The 18,953-nt window shown below is 51.3% G+C and overlaps 8 protein-coding genes across 8 annotated transcripts; 5 read left to right on the top strand and 3 right to left on the bottom strand.

Moving 5' to 3' along the window:
* Window positions 1-227: 227 nt before the first annotated feature.
* Window positions 228-1,972, top strand: BO85DRAFT_418740 (purple acid phosphatase family protein). Its single transcript, XM_025657834.1, has 2 exons — window positions 228-403; window positions 475-1,972. The coding sequence occupies exons 1-2, from the start codon at window positions 271-273 to the stop codon at window positions 1,836-1,838; spliced, it is 1,497 nt and encodes a 498-aa protein (XP_025517306.1). The 5' UTR covers window positions 228-270; the 3' UTR covers window positions 1,839-1,972.
* Window positions 1,973-2,376: 404 nt separating this feature from the next.
* BO85DRAFT_467999 (Zn(II)2Cys6 transcription factor) lies at window positions 2,377-4,289 on the bottom strand (the record flags this gene model as incomplete). The annotated part of the gene is made up of 5 exons (XM_025662226.1): window positions 2,377-2,856; window positions 2,944-3,186; window positions 3,309-3,650; window positions 3,687-3,880; window positions 3,920-4,289. 5 exons carry the CDS (start codon window positions 4,287-4,289, stop codon window positions 2,377-2,379), a joined length of 1,629 nt encoding a protein of 542 aa, XP_025517305.1.
* A 245-nt stretch (window positions 4,290-4,534) lies between these two features.
* BO85DRAFT_512233 (aldehyde reductase) lies at window positions 4,535-5,858 on the top strand (the record flags this gene model as incomplete). The annotated part of the gene is made up of 5 exons (XM_025664644.1): window positions 4,535-4,783; window positions 4,826-4,872; window positions 4,949-5,308; window positions 5,367-5,504; window positions 5,557-5,858. The coding sequence occupies exons 1-5, from the start codon at window positions 4,617-4,619 to the stop codon at window positions 5,856-5,858; spliced, it is 1,014 nt and encodes a 337-aa protein (XP_025517304.1). The 5' UTR covers window positions 4,535-4,616.
* Window positions 5,859-6,643: 785 nt separating this feature from the next.
* Window positions 6,644-7,574, bottom strand: BO85DRAFT_269473 (uncharacterized protein). The gene is made up of 2 exons (XM_025655076.1): window positions 7,117-7,574; window positions 6,644-6,999 (listed from the first exon to the last, which is right to left on the bottom strand). The coding sequence occupies exons 1-2, from the start codon at window positions 7,492-7,494 to the stop codon at window positions 6,892-6,894; spliced, it is 486 nt and encodes a 161-aa protein (XP_025517303.1). The 5' UTR covers window positions 7,495-7,574; the 3' UTR covers window positions 6,644-6,891.
* A 724-nt stretch (window positions 7,575-8,298) lies between these two features.
* Window positions 8,299-10,010, bottom strand: BO85DRAFT_437428 (uncharacterized protein; the record flags this gene model as incomplete). Its single annotated transcript, XM_025658620.1, has 5 exons — window positions 8,299-8,786; window positions 8,857-9,098; window positions 9,183-9,384; window positions 9,439-9,899; window positions 9,955-10,010. The coding sequence occupies 5 exons, from the start codon at window positions 10,008-10,010 to the stop codon at window positions 8,299-8,301; spliced, it is 1,449 nt and encodes a 482-aa protein (XP_025517302.1).
* A 2,160-nt stretch (window positions 10,011-12,170) lies between these two features.
* Window positions 12,171-13,934, top strand: BO85DRAFT_369214 (putative alpha-1,3-glucanase; the record flags this gene model as incomplete). Its single annotated transcript, XM_025655908.1, has 1 exon — window positions 12,171-13,934. A coding segment is annotated over one exon (1,764 nt), but the record flags the coding sequence as incomplete, so codon positions are not given.
* A 2,048-nt stretch (window positions 13,935-15,982) lies between these two features.
* Window positions 15,983-16,251, top strand: BO85DRAFT_395099 (uncharacterized protein; the record flags this gene model as incomplete). Its single annotated transcript, XM_025656945.1, has 1 exon — window positions 15,983-16,251. A coding segment is annotated over exon 1 (234 nt), but the record flags the coding sequence as incomplete, so codon positions are not given.
* Window positions 16,252-17,312: 1,061 nt separating this feature from the next.
* BO85DRAFT_448288 (uncharacterized protein) lies at window positions 17,313-18,792 on the top strand. Its single transcript, XM_025659901.1, has one exon. The coding sequence runs from the start codon at window positions 17,448-17,450 to the stop codon at window positions 18,561-18,563; it is 1,116 nt and encodes a 371-aa protein (XP_025517299.1). The 5' UTR covers window positions 17,313-17,447; the 3' UTR covers window positions 18,564-18,792.
* Window positions 18,793-18,953: the final 161 nt, after the last annotated feature.

The raw sequence follows: 18,953 nt of genomic DNA, 5'->3' as shown, positions 1-18,953 counted from the left end.
CGCGAACCGGCGCACGTTGCCTGCCACAATAACCCTATACTGGAGCGTCGTCCGAAAGGCTCTCCTGGATGAGATGCAAGCCTTCATTCACTGCTCCGCATCAGTCCTGTCCCCGCCCACGTGTTACTCCTAGGACGCATTTTTGGTCATGCGTCTGCCCACTGGAACTGCATATATAAGTCCCTCAGCGGCCACTACCCTCGCTGTTTCTTCAGGAATGTCTTCTACGGGTGTCAAAGAATTTGGTGTCTGCTCTGAATAAGCGCCAACATGTCCAAGATTCTTGCCTTGACCAAGGTTCTGCCCGTCCTCGCGGTGGGTACCCTAGCCGTCGACTATCCCACCATCCCCGAGGACAAAACCACTCCTTACCAACAGAGATTGGCAATCTATGGATCCAACTGTTAGTCAAACCCCTCTCCATTGTTATCGCACCAGAGTGCCCACGCTGACCTTCACGACCAACTGCTTCAGCTGTCTCCGTCGCATGGAACACGTATGAGCAGCTGAACCAGAGCTGCGTCGAGTATGGCACCTCAAGCAGTAACTTGGACTCCAAGGCCTGCACGACCAAGTCGACCACCTACTCGACGTCGCGGACTTGGTCCAATGTCGCCTACCTGACCGACCTCACCCCAGCCACCACCTACTACTACAAGATCGTGTCCGGCAACTCGACCGTGGGACAGTTCCTCAGCCCGCGCACCCCCGGAGACACCACCCCCTTCAACATGGACGTGATCATTGACCTGGGTGTCTACGGCACCGATGGCTACACGCTCTCCTCGCGGAAGGCAAAGAAGTCCGACATCCCCACTATCGAGCCCGATCTGAACCACACCACTATCGGTCGTCTGGCCGATACCATCGACGACTATGAGCTAGTCATTCACCCGGGGGACTTTGCCTACGCCGACGACTGGTACGAGGACCTGGGGAACTTGCTGGACGGCTCGGATGCCTACCAGTCAATCCTGGAGCGCTTCTACGACCAGCTGGCACCCATCTCCGGTAACCGTCTGTACATGCCAGGTCCCGGCAACCATGAGGCCGACTGTAGCGAGATTCCCTACCTGAACAAACTCTGCCCTGAGGGTCAGAAGAACTTCACCGACTTCCTGCACCGCTTCGATGCCACCGTTCCGAGCGCGTTCGCTTCCCAATCCACCAACACCACCGCGCAGGCCCTCGCCGAGAAGGCCCGCAGTCTGGCCGTGCCGCCCTTCTGGTACTCCTTTGAGTACGGCATGGTCCACGTCACCATGATCGATACTGAGACAGACTTCAAAGATGCACCCGACGGTACTGACGGCTCGGCAGACCTCGACACAGGCCCGTTCGGCTTCAAGAACGAGCAGCTTGAGTTTCTCGAAGCCGACCTGGCCAGCGTCGACCGCACGGTCACCCCCTGGGTAGTGGTGGCCGGTCATCGCCCCTGGTACACTACGGGTGACGGGAACGCCTGCGATGTCTGCCAGGAGGCGTTTGAGAACATCTTCTACAAGTATGGCGTCGACTTGGGAGTGTTCGGCCACGTCCACAACTCCCAGCGCTTCCAGCCCGTAGTCAATGACACTGCCGATCCAAATGGCCTGAACAACCCTAAGGCGCCCATGTACATTGTCGCGGGTGGTGCCGGCAACATTGAGGGCCTGAGTTCTGTGGGTACGGAGCCTTCGTACACGGCTTTTGCCTACGCCGATGACTACAGCTACAGCACCTTGCGCTTTCTGAACTCAACGGCTTTGCAGGTTGACTTTATCCGTTCCACTACGGGAGAGACTCTGGACTCCAGTGTGCTGTACAAAGATCACTCCACCCAGTTTGTGGTGCAGTAGACGGGTTGCCGGGATGGAATGATGGAACGATCAAGACAGCAAGGATAAATTTGTAAATATGTGTACATATTATCAAGAATGACAGGATGCCCGATCCTGGGAAGTTTACCGTGTTCATAATAATTATATCTGACATTGTCACCGGGGGGCTGGGTCCATAGTCTCGAGGTAATAGTAGTACTCTCTCGGCCCCCTTCACATGGCTTCATTAGTGGTTTGAATTGGTTGGTATTCATAGTGAGTCACATATCGCCAGAACTGTGTTTTTTCCAAGACATCTACAGGAAGCCAACCATTCTCCTCACTCAATCTCGCCAGGATGTGGGAAAATTGTCGATCGCATATGGGCAACGGCTGATGCCCATTGCCTCATCATGTATCTCTGATTCGCGTAGAATATACCTTGACAAGATTCATTGCGGTACAGGTGCACTCAGCCTTGGTCTGTTCCGGGACACAAAGCCAGACAATGAAACATCATATCACCTTGATATCACTTTATTATCAACTGAGCACTCGATACACTAGCTAATCCTTCTTATGATACAATATCAGGAGGTGATAGTGTCTCGTCTTTGATCTCTCCTCCGTCCCAGATGCATCCCTGTGCAACCGCAGCTTGCTCCATAAGACGAGAGACCAATGCTGAGGTCACCCCATCCTTTTGGAAGTCATTGTTTCTCCATCGTGTAACGACTTTCAATGCTACAGCCCAGGCTCGGTCTGTCAGCATTGCTTGTGGTCCAACGCCGATCTGTCTCAGGACAAAAATGGCAGCATGCCATTGCGGGTAACCCTCGAAGAACCACGACCACTGCTTGGTGCGAGGGTCGGTCTCGAGCAAATACGCAAACTCTAGTACTTCAATTGCCGTCACAAAGAGTCGTTCCTGTCTAAGTGATCTCACATCCGAGAGTGCGGTCGATGATATCTGCTCTGCCGCGGACATACCGTCGGGGAGATGGGCAATCAACCATGATCGGGCAAGGGCCAGGCGGATGAGTGTGGCTGTTACCCACTGTAACGGAATTGAGACGTCACAGAAGTCCAGGTATCGTCTGCGCAATCTACTATGAATCTGCTTCAGTCCATGAAGCCTCGTTACCCTGTCCAGTGAACTGTCTTCGCCGTGACCGCCGGTGCTACTATGCAGATCTGGGTGAAGCTGCCGAATGAGCACCGTCATTTCACACCGTATCAAACAGAATGTCACATCAGTGAAGCTGTATCTTTCGTTGGGGAACAATTTTGACTCTAGCGATATATCCGAGTCATGAATATTCAGGGGTAATTCGGTGTCGTAGGTTCCCACTTTGACTTGCGTACCAATGGCACGAAACTCGGGAGACTGGCAGTCTAATAAGTATAATGCCCTCCATAGCCGGCGTCATACTTCTGTTTCAAACGGGTTTAGTCCAAGGTATGTACCGTCGCGAAGTAACCCTAGCCCCCCTGTGCTATGCGATGTACAGCCGCTGTCATAGCCCAGACGAAGGCGGCATCGTCTTCCCCACGTAGACAAGTTAAATAGAGGATTGTGGCTTGAAGCACGGTCAGGTTGTGCGATTGAAGAAAGTTGGCACGCGCTAATGCTTGTTCCGTAGCGAATCGATAGTGTTGTTGCAGACTACCACGTTCCCGGTCAAATACATGTTTGCATCGCTCTGGGTCCATGCTGGTGATAGCAGCAAAGTACACGGCAAACCTCACGGCCTCGGAGGCCCTGTCGTCGGGACTAGTCGTTGCAGCTGCACCGTTCAAGCTCTTAGCAAGCGATGGCTTATGGAAAATCATGGTCAACGGGGCAATATTCTCTTCGAACAAGTCCCATAAGATAGAGTGCTAGACGCTGTTGGGGTAAAAGTCGGATAGGAAAACTGCAATCGACGAATGCTGGAATAGAAATCCATTGCCGGGTACCATTTTATGCCCCCCGCCAATTGATGCCACCTCTTGCGTTTCAGACTCATCCTTCGCTTTCCCAAGGCGATGCTTGCAGGACTGACTGTCTTGGATCGCCTGGTACGACCCGCCAAAGGGCCCTCTGTCAGTATTGCAAGTGCCAAATTTGCAGAGCCTACCAACCTGTGTTTCTAAATCAACAAGCACCTCGTGGTTGATATACTGGGAGGATCCTCTGTCCACAAACAAATTCCCGCGCTCGCCTTTCACGGCGCTGCTGTTCTCTGCTGGCTGGGGGTGACGCCTTGAGTTGTGATTCACGGTCTCCAGCTTTTCGGTCAGAGTCTGCACCTGCTTCTCCAGGGACTTCAGGCGCGAAACCAGTTGTGCCTTCAGTGGCCGTTTTTTGCGTCGTGGAGCTCGATCGGGGCCTGGGAAGACGCACTCCGAGGCCGACTTGATGCAACTCGCGCAAGGCTGGGCTTTGTCACATCGTATCTTCTTCTGGCTGCAACGCCGGCAGCTGCGTGTATTGAAGGCCGTGTTCATCACGTCGGTATGCTAACAAGCATTGGCGTGACCCAGTCAAAGATAGAATTAGAAAGCCCACTTAATCTCAGACGAAGACTTGATATTATGTAAGCATGTATGCCCTTGCCGTTCGGCATTGAAATGAAGCCCGAAAGTAGCACCGTTAGTCAATCATGCAAAACCATTTATCATCTAAACCTCCGGGCCGAAATAGATGTCATATTAATAATGCCATCATATACTAACTTAATTGGATACACCAGGTGAAATCCAATATATAAACAAGGGTATGCTGGTCGCGTTTCACTTCCACCTCCGCCTTGAATGAGTTACCACTGAAAGAACATGGCGCCCGCTTCCACCAATACTGGAATTCCGAAAGACTCTTGGGTTCTGGTCACTGGTGTCAACGGCTATGTGGCCTCTCACACGGCCGATCAACTTCTACAGCAGGGCTACAGAGTCCGTGGAACTGTACGGGACCCATCCAAGAGCCGATGGATTCAACACTTGTTCCATGAGAAATATGGTGCCGACCGATTTGAGCTAGTCAGGGTTGAGGACATGACTGCGCCTGGTGCCTTCGACCAAGCGGCCAAAGGTAAGTCTTTCCACAGTTGTGAATCGGGCATAACAGCTCGGCAGTTTCGCTCCATAAGACTAATCGACAACGACAGGGATGTCTGGCGTGGCCCACGTCGCAACCATCCTGGGCCACACACTCGACTTAATCACAGGTGTTATCCGTACGAATCGAAGCCTCCTTATCAGCGCAGCCAGAGAAGACACAATAAAGCGATTCGTATACACTTCCTCATCCGAGGCAGCAACCTTCTCATCCTTCTCGGAGCACCAAGCAGGGCCAAGCATATCTATATCTGCGGATACGTGGAATGAAGAGGCTCTCCGCAGAAGCCAGACCAACACCGTGAGTCCGAAGAGAGGCTTCGACATTTATGCCGCCAGCAAGACTCTGGGTGAGCAGGAGATATGGAAGTGGGCAGCAGAGAATCGCCCGGGGTTCGTTATAAATACGGGTAAGCCAAACGCACTATTTGTATGGGTCTTGACAATTAGCTGACTTTTGTCATTCAGTCCTGCCCTCTGTATGCTTCGGGGCCTCCATGGATGCTAAGTCTCAGGGCCATGCCTCATCATCTGGGTGGCCCGCAGCTATCTTTCGTAACCAGTTTGATCAAGTCTGGCCGTTCCTGCAGCATATCATACCTACAGGTAACTCAGTAAACTCAACGTTTTGAGTAATACATCTGACATAGATTCACAGGCGCCTACTGCGTTGATGTGAAGGATGTTGCACTTCTCCATGTGGCGGGTCTAACCCACCCGGAAGTGACGAATGAGCGCCTATTCGCTTTTGGGAACCCTTTTACATGGCACGAAGTCGTATGCATATATCAGAAAGCTTTCCCCGATCGTGTATTTTCAAGCGAACTGCCAGGTGCGAACAAGATGGTTCATTATGACATCGGGTTGGATGCCCGTGCGCAGGATTTACTGAGGGTAATGGAAAAGCCTGGGTGGTCTACCTTGGAGGACACTCTGATAGCTAATGTGCCGGATGTATAATAGAGTGAATTTTACTACGTCTGAGTGCGGTAAATGCACGGCCATGGTGAAGCCTCTGGAGTGACCCGAAACTCCTCCCTTCCTTCAGACACTCTTCTTGCTTTGGAGTCTATACAATTGCGGTTGCCCAAATCGCACAATCACATCTCGGTAATCCTCTTGGAGACTCATATGGAGTGCGCGCAGCTTTTCAGCCTCTATTCGCTGGTTCCGAAGCGGCTCGCAATAGTCAATATCTTCGTCTGACAAGGACGAATCATGACGTTCAGATCCCAAGATGACCTTGATATTGCCGCAGATTTCTTTGCATGGCTCATGTGCACCGTCATGTAACCTTAGTTACTCCGAATAAACCAATTGCATATGGAACCAGATACCAAGACCAAGGCGGTAGCGTATCTCTGGTATCTTCGGCAACAGAAGGTTGTGTCTGTCCTCTTTCCCGAACGAGAGACCGAAGTGCGACAGTAGATTAACCTCATTAATGTGGAAGAGCAAGGTCGTATCATGACTGAGATATAAGAAGATACCGATTGAGAAGAGTGAAACCAAACCGCGCAGCAATCCTCAGTGGGAAGATCAACGCGAGTCGCACTGCGCTATGCAAAAGTCATAGCTCTACCATATTATGGCTCCAGTTTATGGCTGGATATTATTGTCACTGCATGTCCTATTTAAGTAGTTCCCTCACTTGGAAGTAGGCTAGGTTACCCATGGCGGCCATGAAAATACTGCACGTTACGTGGTTGGTTGAAATAAATATACAATGACAACTACGTACATGGCAGAAAATGGTATGGCATTAACGAAAATAGAAGAATGCTTTATATGAATATTCTAGTTTTAGAATGCCCACAATAACTACCAGCTCTTGTACGTATTTGCTCGATAGCTACGTGAAATTTTCGGATTTATTCCGGGAAGCGTGGTTGTTAGATCGAGCTCCATTAGGGGCCTCTGCTACCACAATGTTGGGCTCGCATATCATAGCGTATCTTCTGAGCAGCAGTATACATTCTTCTCGAGCCCAATCTCAGTGTCCGTGGTGTTGCCGATGGTGGGTGTGATGATGATGATGCTGATGATGCGCAGTGTAGTCACGCTTCACAGCTGATCCTGAGTTGCTCGCATCGTGAGAGACCTGCTGCAAACAGTGAGCGAGGATTCCAAAGTAAAGGGTTATCTGCCTTAAGTAAAGTGTGGAGAGAAGAGGAGAGAAGAGGAGAGAAAGGAAAGAAGTCGGGGGAAGAAGACTCACCCTACGGACCGCAGGAGCGGATGGCAACGGGGAGGGAAGGGAGGAGGAAGCAGAGATTGCTGAGTTTGGTATACGCTTGGACGGCTCCCCACATATTCCGGATATAAACTGCGGGTTGTAGGCCTGGGAAACAGGCTGCTGCCGGTATAATTGACACTCCCGACCCGACGTAGAGTACAGCCAGGCGTGACAAGCCGGGACTCGCGCACACCGAGCTGCGCACAGAGTGGTGCTGTTGACCTCATAGGAGAAAGTCAAGGGGGCGTGGCTGAAGAAGGAGATGGTATCATTGAGGAGGTTTTCTGTGCATGATGGTGAGGATGCTTGCGCCGCTTCCACCGCAAGCAAAACACTAAGGGCTTTCAACAAGACCATCATCTTTTGGGGGCAGGATGGTTTCGACAATGAAAAAGAAGAATCAATGACCTTAGTCCTACCAGCACACCCTGGAATTAGGCATGGACTTGTTATTAAATTGGGGAACACATATCCAGAAACCAAGGGGCCGGCCAGATCATACTACGTAGAAAAAAATAAATTCTTTCATTAAGGGGTCTAGGCCATTTGACAGGAGGATGAGTCCTAGCGGATTTCGGAGATTGAGAAACATATGGCAGCCTGTCTACGTCGTACGAGAAAAACTAAACAATACGCAGTATAGAGAAGCGTTCTCTAGCTTTTATATGCACTTTCCAAAAATGACTTAGACTCGCTGTTAGGGCAGAGCTAGTTTAAGGGTCGGGTTCGGGGTTAATTACATGACGCATACGATGTATTACACGACGATTCATACATGACCGAGAGGTGTAGCGTAGACCCTTTTTGCCACTTATTTCCGACCCACTTGATTTGGAACTGGCCTGGATAGTATAAGCACGACTACACTAAGGAAATTATAGTCCTCGGGGGAAAGAGTAATCCTTGGCAATGAGTCGGAGAAGTTCAATTGGGGCGGGCTAATTTGACTAATGGCTCAACGAGATCCCGATGGTCGCTAGAGGGAAGCATGAGTGCTCTACTATCGCGCCACTCTCACAGGCATCAATGAAAAACGGGCGTTTTATAGTGTTTCAAACTTCAATTTTGCTCCTCATTATAGGCTCGTGGCCTTATATATTAGTACATAGGTTTGTATTTCAGTCTTCTGCCCAAAATCCATGGAAGTCACCTCTCAGCAGAGAGTCATTTCCTATGAACGACAAGATTCACACCATCGACAATAGTGACCCACGCCAGGCCCAGCTCAAAATGGCAATGCCAGAGATCGTCGCTACCGACTACTGTTTTGGCTAGGTGCGCTACCAGATAGCAAAGTTGTACCTGAGGCATGGGACCAGATTCGTTGGATAGGTGACTTTTGCGCGCAGGAGTGTGGGTTCGCTGGACATGAAGTAAGTGACCCAGATGTAACAGGACACCACATATCATGAATGTTTGAAAGACGTAGCTCCAGTTTTCGGAGTAAGGAACTCCTATATGCAGTTCTTTAAGATTCACTGACATGTCTTGTAGATGTGCATGGCGCCTGTGGAAAGAGAACAGGTTCCACATCGCACTGATCATGTCGATCGTGAAGGCACCGTGCGCCCGCAGCCTTGTTTCGTAGAGGGCCAGTCGTCCAGTAAATGGAGGTAGCCAAGTAGTAGATGGTCGCAATGGCTTTGACACGCCTTAATTAGAGAGTAGCCAGTATCAGTTGAAAGAGCAGGAGAAACAAAAAAGGGAAAGAAAAAGGCGTACCATCAACAACATGAAAGGTCGAGGCAGCACGAGAAGGCGGATAGGTACAGCATGCTTCTAACTGGAGATGTAAGGTCTCAAGAATAGTGTCATTGGAGTCACGGGCATGCATGTTGGGGTAGGTGCGATAGCTTGTGGCAAGATAGCAGTTGGCTACTTTGTTCCAAAGGCGAACACCCTTGTCTTGATGCGTGTCATACAGAATTTGCCATTCTGAGAGAGCAGATGCCTGTGTGTCTGCACTGTAACCGCAGAAGGAACTCTTCTCAGTGTCCATAAAAAACCACGAAGTCTTTCTCAGAGACGAATCCAGCTTGCTCACTTACCTAATGTGCAAACGGCGTACCTCGTCGTCCAGATTGTTGTCATACAAGTCACTGAGGGTCACTCCATCCATGCTGGCGGTAACGTATTCGCCAGTTTCAAACTGGCGAAGGTACACTAATTGGCCCGGCCAGATACGAGCAGCAACAACGGGGTCGTTTGGGTCATACTCACCAGCCAGGACCTGGTCGAAGAACCACGGGCCTGTAAACACATCAGTCATCCAGTACACGAGTTAAAGGTCGGAGGGAGATTGACCAACGGTATTGAATTCGTCAGAGAAGATGACTCGTGAACTGTTATTATTTAAATGGGCGATATGTTCTTCGACAGCATCGATTGTACTTGTTTGTCTCCAAGATCGTGGAGTTGCTTTCGTATTGAACTTATGGGAATGTATATCCCACGCAAGCTCGTCGGACCAGAGAAAACCCGCACGGGGGAGATAGAGACTGATTGGAGCTCTAGGAACCAGCGAAAGTACCGGAAAGGATCGGCCTTCCAGCTCTGAGATCCCCGGGGAATAGGCACCCATTGAAGGGCGTAGCTCTCGCCGAAGCGAAGCCGATAGGTAATGTAGGTTATAATTGCCACCCAATGAGGTCTCACTCAAGGGGAACGTGAGAGCAAAGATACCTATAAGGGTCGCGGCCAGCACAACTCCCCGCAGAATACACCCGGCAACGAAGCTGTAAGCTATGCTCACCTGCCATCGGTACCTGAATTAGTATTGTATCGTAAGTTAATCTCTACAAAAGCATAAGTGAGACCTACTGGATGTCTCTGGGGATGTGCAAGCGACGACCATGACCATGAAAGTCGATGGACATTGAGGACCGCCAGACAGTAAATTCCCGCCTTGATTGATAAGCCCAGGCACATGCAAATCACAAGCAGGCATTCAAACACACCCGCCGAGTTCAGTAGCCGAAGCGGTCCCGTCCGAGTTCTTGCCCAGAGGACAATGCACAAGGCAACTGTCTCGCCCAACGCCCGACTTCTCGCCAAGGCGTTTATTCCGTCTCGATCGTAGATGTATGGATACCCTGCACTGCTCTGAAAATACAGTCCGGCCGAAAGGAGCACCGCACTCAGGGTGCCGACTGAGCCTCCCGAACAGACAGGATGACTTGTATAAATAATGGTCCACACGAAAAAAGTATGAGCTCCGCCAACGATCCACTCCAGAAGCCATGATCTGTTGGCTAGCATGGACTCAAATACCGCAGGTTAGCATCGAAGGAACAAGGACTAGTGTATGGAGATTGGCTATTTGACTCTTACCGGCCGCTAAATGGTAGGACAGGGGTGGAAATGTCTCGACGAAGAGCTGCCCTCGGCCACGAAATATCTCCAGGATCCGATGCACCTCAGCGGTGTTGTCCGTGTAACGAACGGTTGCGGGAATCAATGAGCCCAGAATGATTAAGGTGGCCACCGCTGTCCAAAGCATGGACCATACCCAGTGTAACGAGCTCGAAACCATTCTCGCAAATGAGGTGGTAGAGGTGCTTCTGCTAAGGGATATGAAAACCGGAAAGGACGGAGGATGTACTTGGACTACATATAGAACATCCCACATTGGGTTGTATTTCAGAGTATCGATTGATACCGTTCTGTACCTAGTGCTAGTAGTAATATTTCTAGCGCGGTGCACCTCATGACGCTCATGCAATTGTGGGTGAGAGTGTTCGGAAGTATCCGACGAGGATGTAAATTACTCTGTTCTACTATGAAAACCGACGCTATTGGATTTTGCCATACGGAGTGGATATTTCGCTAAAACGGCTTTTAGCCTCTGATCAAGAAGTGCCACTAAGCCGAACCCAGTATAGGTGCGCAGAAATTTCCCCTTCGTCTGAGACACTTCTCATAGGCAATTCATTATCTAGATTCCAGACTACTTTTAGGCAAGTCAACAAACTGGATTACTAGGCAACTATGCTTTGATTTTGGATTCTAGGTTGCCACTTTAGCCAGGTGTTCGTTGTATGAGGGCTCTGAGCCGGGGTCCGAAGCTAGCTTGACCTAATGGACACTGACTATCGTGACACGATCCAATTCATAGGCCATATTGAAATGAATGGCTCCACCAGAAGCAGCTCTCAGCTCATTCATCCAGGGTTCAGATCGAATTATAGTATTTGAGATGTATTGGTACATATACAGCAACAGAATACCTTCGTGTAAATAACCGTATGGCTTTAACGAATCCGGTCTTCTCTTTCTAGCCAGATAAGCAGAAGGTGCGCTGATACAACCTGATGCATGCCCTTTCCGATTAGATGGTTATGATCCTTCTTGTGATCCCTCAACTGCAATTGTCTGCCGCAATCCCAAGGATATTAAAAGTGCAAAAGCATCGGCAAGTCTCACAACAGACTTGGCTTCCAGCCTATCGACGTAGACAAGCTTCCTGTAATACTGCTAATCATCCCACGTTCAGCCGGGGTTAGATAGACCTTACCCTGTCGTGGGGTTTGCACAAATACGAGCTAATTTACCAAGTGGAAACTGGTCCAAAAGTGACTCCATATCCTCCTCAGCTCCGTCCTGTATCCGGGGAGGGGCGATTAATTACAACCATAATACCAGACTTTCTTAGATTGAGGTATATCCAATTCATGCTAATCCCAATCAAGCTCGCTATTCAAATCAGTGCTGATATCCAAATGGATCTTATGAGGCAATGTATTAGTATCCTTTGGTCATAGATTTTACAGCAAGTATCTCAGGGGCAGAGAGAGACAGGAAGGTTTCCGGAAGCCTTGACTATATAGAGTGTCAGAACCTCCGTCGAAAGTCTGTCCGCAGAAACGGTTTCTGGGGTCAACTGACCATGGCACTTGACATGAAGGGCTCGTTGCTCCTAAGCATTCTAGCGATATGGCTGTGTGTCTGCCGTGTGCAGGCCGCGGCGGTCTTCGCGCATTTCATGGTAAGTATCCGAGATCAATCTGACAGTAACCGGTCGCGATTGCTGACCTCAAATGATTATCAAGGTCACTAACACCCAAAACTTCACGACTTATGACTGGGAAATTAATATGGTATTCGCTCAGCAAGCGCATATTGATGCTTTTGCCCTAAATATGGCGTACGGTGACCCCACAAATGAACCTTCTTTGGTTAATGCTTTTGAGGCAGCCAGCGTTGTGGGGTTTCAGTTATTCTTCTCCTTTGACTATGCAGGAAATGGCGCCTGGCCAAAGAGCACTGTCATTGACCTGCTCACGAAGTATGGATCGAATAGCCACTACTACCAATACAAGGGGAAGCCCTTCGTGTCGACCTTCGAAGGGCCACAAAGTGCGTCAGATTGGATCGATATCAAGGAGCAGACAGGCTGTTATTTCGTTCCTGACTGGTCTTCCTTAGGTGCCAAGGCGGCGCTTGAGGCTTCTCCAGGTGCCCCTGATGGCCTATTCTCTTGGGCGGGGTGGCCATGGGGACCCAATGATATGGATACCTATGTGGATGCTTCTTACATGCAGTATCTAGACGGAAAACCGTACATGATGCCTGTCTCACCCTGGTTCTACACCAATCTACCAGGGTACAAGAAGAACTGGCTATGGAATGGCGATCGCCTGTGGTTCGACCGCTGGCAGGAAGTGATGTATCTTAAACCAGAGTGGGTTGAAATCATCTCATGGAATGATTATGGCGAGTCTCATTACATCGGGCCCTTGCACGAGAATGCCTACGCTGCTTTCGATATTGGTGAGGCGACTTACAACTACGCTGCCGGCTATCTACATGACGATTGGCGATCATTCTTGCCTTACCTGATTAGTCTTTATAAAACGGGCACGGCTACGATCACAAAAGAAGGCGTCCAGGTTTGGTTTCGCAGAGCCCCAGCTGCAGCTTGCACCAACGGTGGAACCAGCGGCAATACCGTATCCCAATTCCAGATCGAGTTCCCCCCGACAGAGATCCTAAAGGATAGGGTCTTTTACTCAGCTCTCTTGGGATCTCCGGCCGATGTCTCTGTGAGCATCGGAGGAGTCGTCCAGCAAGGAAGCTGGTCTGATGCTCCAGATGGCGGGATTGGCATTTATCATGGCAGTGTCCCGTTCAATGGGAATACTGGCCAGGTCGTTGTGACTATCTCGCGTAATGGTGCTGTCATTGCATCGATGGAAGGTGAATCAATTGATACTTCTATTTGTCTGGGTGGCATCCAGAACTGGAATCCTTGGGTAGGGACCATATTCGCAGACACCACCATTTCTGCCACCCCGGAGTTGAGGATCAGTGAGCAAGTTTGCGTCAACGGGACCGGACCGAATAAATTTGCGCGACTCTGTGGATTCAGTTGCTCTTATGGATATTGCCCGGTAGGTGCTTGTGTCTGCACCGCTATGGGCGAACAGAGACCCTTGCCCAAGCCCACGGGAGTCAAAGGTTATCCCTTGGCGGGTGAAGACGCGAGCTACAGTGGCCTGTGTGATTTCAACTGCAACTACGGTGATTGTGACCCAGAGGCGTGTGGTACCACTGAGGTTGAGTTGACGGTCCCCACGGTGTCGGACTTCTCGCCCCCGGCGTGTGTCAGTGGAACGGGGGAAGGGAACCTGGCAGGTCTCTGTAGTTTCAGCTGTACATACGGCTTTTGCCCGATCAACGCCTGCACGTGTACGGGCGAGGGAGCCCTGGTGCTGCCTCCTCCGACACAGAATGTGAGCGGCTATGCAGGCACGGGACTGGACGCGTCTGTATACGGGCCCCTCTGTGAGTTCACCTGCAGCCATGGGTATTGTCCCGACGGAGCATGCGCGACAAATCCATACGGCAGTAGTGATGGGGCCACGCCGGACACGGTAAATATCAAACCACTTCCTTGCACTTCCCTCGCTCCCTCGGCCACCTTTACCCTCTCTGCCGCGTGCACAGACGGTATCCTTGGCCTTCCTACAACTGGACCGGACGCCTCAAGCAACAACATCCCGGCCGGTTCCCCAGCAGTGTGCAACGAGGTCTGTGACTTCTTCCGTCTTCTGACGGGTACCTGCTGTGGACAGGGTGGGAACATGACCAATCCGGTAGAGGTTCCGCCCGGAGTAGTGCTGCCGCTGGGGATTCCGCTCCCCTCCGGCTTCCTGCCAAATATTCCCATTGTTATCCCCATTCCTGGTGACTATGACCCCGATGAAGTGTTCGGAAACCCCAGCTCCACCTCCACCACTACCAGCACTACTTTGGCCCCAATCATCACTACAACCTTTACCACAACCTACACCTCATACTCGGCGTTCCCAGTCACCGAGATCAATCCGGATGGTCAGTCGATTACGACAACATCCAGTACTCCTATCGTCACTACTGCCACTGTGACCACCTCCTCTTCCGGTTCCAAGGTCACTGGCGGCTCTGATGACAACGGCTCAGGATCAAACAACGATGACAATGGCCCTCGGAAGCCCCGCAAAACATGCCGGTCCATCGGGTCGGGAATTCCCTTGACCACATTCCTGCCTCATGTGCCCTTGCCGTCCTCCATCACCCTCCCTGCCGGGATGTGCTTGCCTGGGACAGACCCACTGAAAATTCCTCCGATATCGCTTCCCAACACTGATCCTCCATGCTATAAGAAAAACTGTTCGCCCTGTGGGAACGGTGCATGCGGAGGAGATCGGTCGTCCTCCACCTCAAGCACCGGTTCTACCAGTCCCACCGATCCCGATAACCCGGGGCAATGTGCGGCTGATGGCAGCGATGCTCCGAGCAGCGAACAAGGCACCTGTGGAAATGGCAATTTTCCTTTCTGGGACTCTACCACTGGAGAGATCACCTGCGAGCTTCCCGCCAGTGAGGCCCAAGATCAGATGACGGAGTGCCAGAAGGATGCAATGAACAATCTCGACGACGTTCTGGATGAAATTGACTGCTACGCGGACGAATGTGGCGAGGGACTGGCGAAGCGTGGCAAGAAAGCATGTTCTAAGCCGGCCTCGTACAAGCCGCCCGGTCCAAATGACCAGTGCGACGCGATTTTTCACTGCGACGTTGACAGATGGCCAAATGTGTGCAATAATGCTCGTTCTGCCATGGACAAGAAGAATGCCCCTTCCATACTCACATATCGCGGGAACTCGGTCCATGATACAGCCCGATGGTTGGAAACGCATGGACTCGATAAAAATGAAGGGGGTGCTCAGCGCAACGATGTACGTGCGTTTGGGAAACCTGGTACTGTGAAACCCAGGACCGGATGGGGTCTCGTGGGTGAGTAAGAAGTTCTGAACCTCACGTTTACAATCTTGCTGCGCTATACTGATAGTCCATCCATAAAGGCTGCGAAGTGGAAGAGTATCCGTTCGGCAACAGCGTCTCTGGACCCAAACAAATAGCCAATTATTACGATCGACCGACCTTACGCCTGATCCCTCAGGATGAGAATAGCAACCATGGCTCGGAGCTGCGAAGGTTCATTAATTATCTCGATAAAGTCTTGAACATCAAAAAGCCTACCTATTGTCGGTCTGCCCATGATTCTAATCATTTGGTGGGAAGCAGGACTAACTAGTAAGTTTAGGTGTTGAGGTCTCGAGTGGTTCGGGTCAAGCATTGCCCACGGACTATTGCATTAGTGAGTGGATGAGTTGCGACAATAAATGTGCCCAAGCATATGGACCAAGCTTCATATTGGTCAATCGGGTATCTGAAGGTGATGCAAAAGCCGCCGCGAAGGCGGGGTATACCAACATGCAAGAATGGGACCTATGGTTTGATGACCCTGCTCATCCAAACCGCAAATGGGCTCACACTTTGAGTTGGGATCCTGCCAGCTTGGCACTTCCCAATCCGGTATATAAGGCTGTCACGTCGATCATGCCTCCTCAATTTCCTCCTTCTTTTCCTGTAAACAAGGTTTCGCCTCCGGGGCCGGGACAGAAGATCTACATTGGAAAGTTTCCGTTCGGATATTGGGACCTCGAGTTCGTGGATACGGCTGGAATAACTCGGACGGTTGGCACACCAAAAGCAGTGGTACCCAAGCCAGATGGCAGCCACTACATCTATGATGCCCCCCCGATTAAACAATTTCCTTATCAACGCAAGCGCGATTTGAGCGTGACTGAACCTACAGAGGAAGTCTCGGACGAGAGATTCACTTCTTACAATGCGTCCATGAGCACCGGGGAGGAGCTACACGAGATCCCCGGACTATCGCGTCGCACCGACTTCTCTGGGATCAGCTTCCTTGACTCCAGGGTCTATACCGAGGTCCTGGGCTGTCCGTTGGACTCGGAGATGGAGCCCTGCTCTGACTGTGACCTTCTAGGAGGTCCCGCCCCAATCCCTGCTGGTGCAGGGAGCGATGAGCCCACTGCTGTCAGTACCAGCATGGCCAGCCATCCCAGCACCAGCACCACTGCTACTTCCACAACCTCCTTACCCACCATTCCCCCAGACACCAAACCACTCTGTTTCCGCGAAACGGAAGCACAGGATCACCAGCACCAGAGCTTTACATTGGGTGAATACCAACTGGCGCGGCTGGGGCTGTGCGCCGGCCAGACCCTGCACGTCGACGATGATCCCAAAATCTGGACCCATCCTAACACTAACCTCGTCGCGAGCGCAGCCTGGGCCGCTGACCAGACCGGCTGCCACACCCGGGTCGATTTCCTAATGACTCAGACCTGTGAGACCTGGATCCAAGAAATCTTGGATTCATGCGACGACCCCACCGTGAATCCTGACTATTATGGCGGGACATTTGTCTACTCAGGCCCAAATGGTTGCGTGACATACTACCTCGGTAAAGAGCTCTTGGTCTCATAAAGTTATACTGGCTTCGTTGCACTGCTTCGCATTGCTTCATTGGTGAATTGTACATATTTGGGGCGTCTTCGCCGTGGTTTTCATCTATATCATATACCTTTGGAGTTGATTTATCATTCCAATATATCATTGGAAGTGGAAAGTGGGGCGGTAGCGGATATGTTCGATAGTAGTAGTTTCCCAACTCCAATTTGCAGCAGGTGTGCCTTACCGTAAGAATAACGGTAATTTCAATTCGCCCTCGCGCCACCCCCCGCCCGCGACCCCTTTTTATTTTTCCCTTGTTCTTTTCGCGGTAAATACATATAGAAGTTTGAATTCAGAATCAAAAAGTAGTGGTGGGCTCCCAGCACGTGATCAGGAAGGCTATATTACAGAGTTTCTTGTCCCTGAGACTCCCTCCCTTTATTCCACTCATTCTTGATTTTTCTTTCCAAGTCTCATTTCGCCTGAAGTTTGGCGTGTAATTCACCATGTCAACGAACGGTCCGTCCAGCACCAACCCGCCACCTCTTAACGTGGACGAAACCATGCGGCAGGCCGTTGATCGGTTCCGCGCACGCATGGCAGCAGCCAACCGACAGTTCATCCAGGACCGCATTGATGAGATCGACGCCCGCGGACTCGCAACTGAGAAAGAGAGAATTCGTATGATTCAGAGGTGGCGCCATTTCGAAGACTTAGACCAAGACGAACCAGCCAGTGACAACGACCCCGACGCACGCCACATAAGCAACCGGTTCCGGCAGACGCGGGAGTTGGCAGCAGTTCCCGCGCTGCTGGCCGAGGACACCCACCCCCTGTTCGCCCTGGACGGGATCCACCCGCCGCTGCTCTGCACGCCGGAAGCCCGCCAGATCTTCCTCGACACGCTGCAGGAAGTGTTCCAACGGCAAGCGGAGGAGTGGGCGGCCGCCGAGGGCGAGGATTTAGCCTCGGAGCCGATCCCCCGCTGTGAGGAGCTGGGCCGGCTTTTGGCGTATGCCCACGAGGTGAAAGACCCGGACTTTCGCCACTCGGGCATCGCCCCCTTGGAGGCAGGGCTGTTCGTACAGCAGCGATATGGCACCCTCCCCTGTTTGGACACACAGGAGGAGCGGGACCAGTACCATGCATGTGTACGCCAGGAATGTGTGTGGCTGCGGGAGCGACTGGAGGGGGAGTATACGGACTTGATCAACAAGGTCCAGATTCCGGCCTCCCCAGATGTGGATCTGGATGTCCGGGCGGGCGTGGTCATGGGCACCGGCTACGTCGGGGAGTATCCGAAATGGTACAGTGCGTATCTCTACTGCCGGAAGAGTCCAGATGAGGATATGGAGGGGATCCATTACCAGGATGAAGGTGTCCAGGACGCCCCCAATATCCGGGAGTGGGGTTGGCGTGTGGTCTTCATGGAGGAGGAGGGCATCTTGCAGCCACAGGTGCTCTATGGACGGAAGCCGCGCTTTGACTCGATCCCTGAGTTTCTGGACTGGTACGCGAGCTGGCCGGACTACTTGGATGCCCGCGGGCTGCTCAGTCTCCGCCGGCATCTGAAAGGATGTGAGACTGATTGCGAGTCCGACTGTGAGATGCACAAACCGTAGTACTAGGATTCTGGTCCTCTTGTGTGTGAGAGAGAACAACACCTTGAGTTGACAAAGTTGGCCCATCGCTCGGTGCCGCTTGGGTGTTTCTTCTCGGATCCTAAATACTGATAGGCTCATTGCTCTATGAAAAACTTGCTTTAAGATTAAAGAACCTGCGAACGAAAGAGGACGAATGTGGGCAAGGCCCGGGGTAGGGATCTTTCACGACCCTATTTTCTATATTCCCAAATTAAGTACAGTAGATGAGAGGCACTTTTGAGTTTTTATTTATTAGGCTGGCTACTATCTTTGGTAGTCACTATGGTGCACCACGTTTTATCTTTCAGACGACATCATCTCAGTGGCTATAGGCAGCTTTGAGATGGCCCATAATTCAGCTCCCATTCA

Source organism: Aspergillus piperis (assembly GCF_003184755.1).
Source record: "Aspergillus piperis CBS 112811 unplaced genomic scaffold BO85scaffold_6, whole genome shotgun sequence".
Taxonomy (NCBI): Eukaryota; Fungi; Ascomycota; class Eurotiomycetes; order Eurotiales; family Aspergillaceae; genus Aspergillus; species Aspergillus piperis.
This window is presented reverse-complemented; position numbering and strand designations above follow the sequence as displayed.

Coding starts and splice junctions, on each gene's coding strand:
- BO85DRAFT_269473 (XM_025655076.1), bottom strand. CDS start 7,494: ATGATGGTCTTGTTGAAAGCCCTTAGTGTTTTGCTTGCGGTGGAAGCG. Junction 7,000..7,116: donor CCGCTCCTGCGGTCCGTAGG/GTGAGTCTTCTT, acceptor TGTTTGCAGCAG/GTCTCTCACGATGCGAGCAA.
- BO85DRAFT_418740 (XM_025657834.1), top strand. CDS start 271: ATGTCCAAGATTCTTGCCTTGACCAAGGTTCTGCCCGTCCTCGCGGTG. Junction 404..474: donor GGCAATCTATGGATCCAACT/GTTAGTCAAACC, acceptor CAACTGCTTCAG/CTGTCTCCGTCGCATGGAAC.
- BO85DRAFT_448288 (XM_025659901.1), top strand. CDS start 17,448: ATGTCAACGAACGGTCCGTCCAGCACCAACCCGCCACCTCTTAACGTG.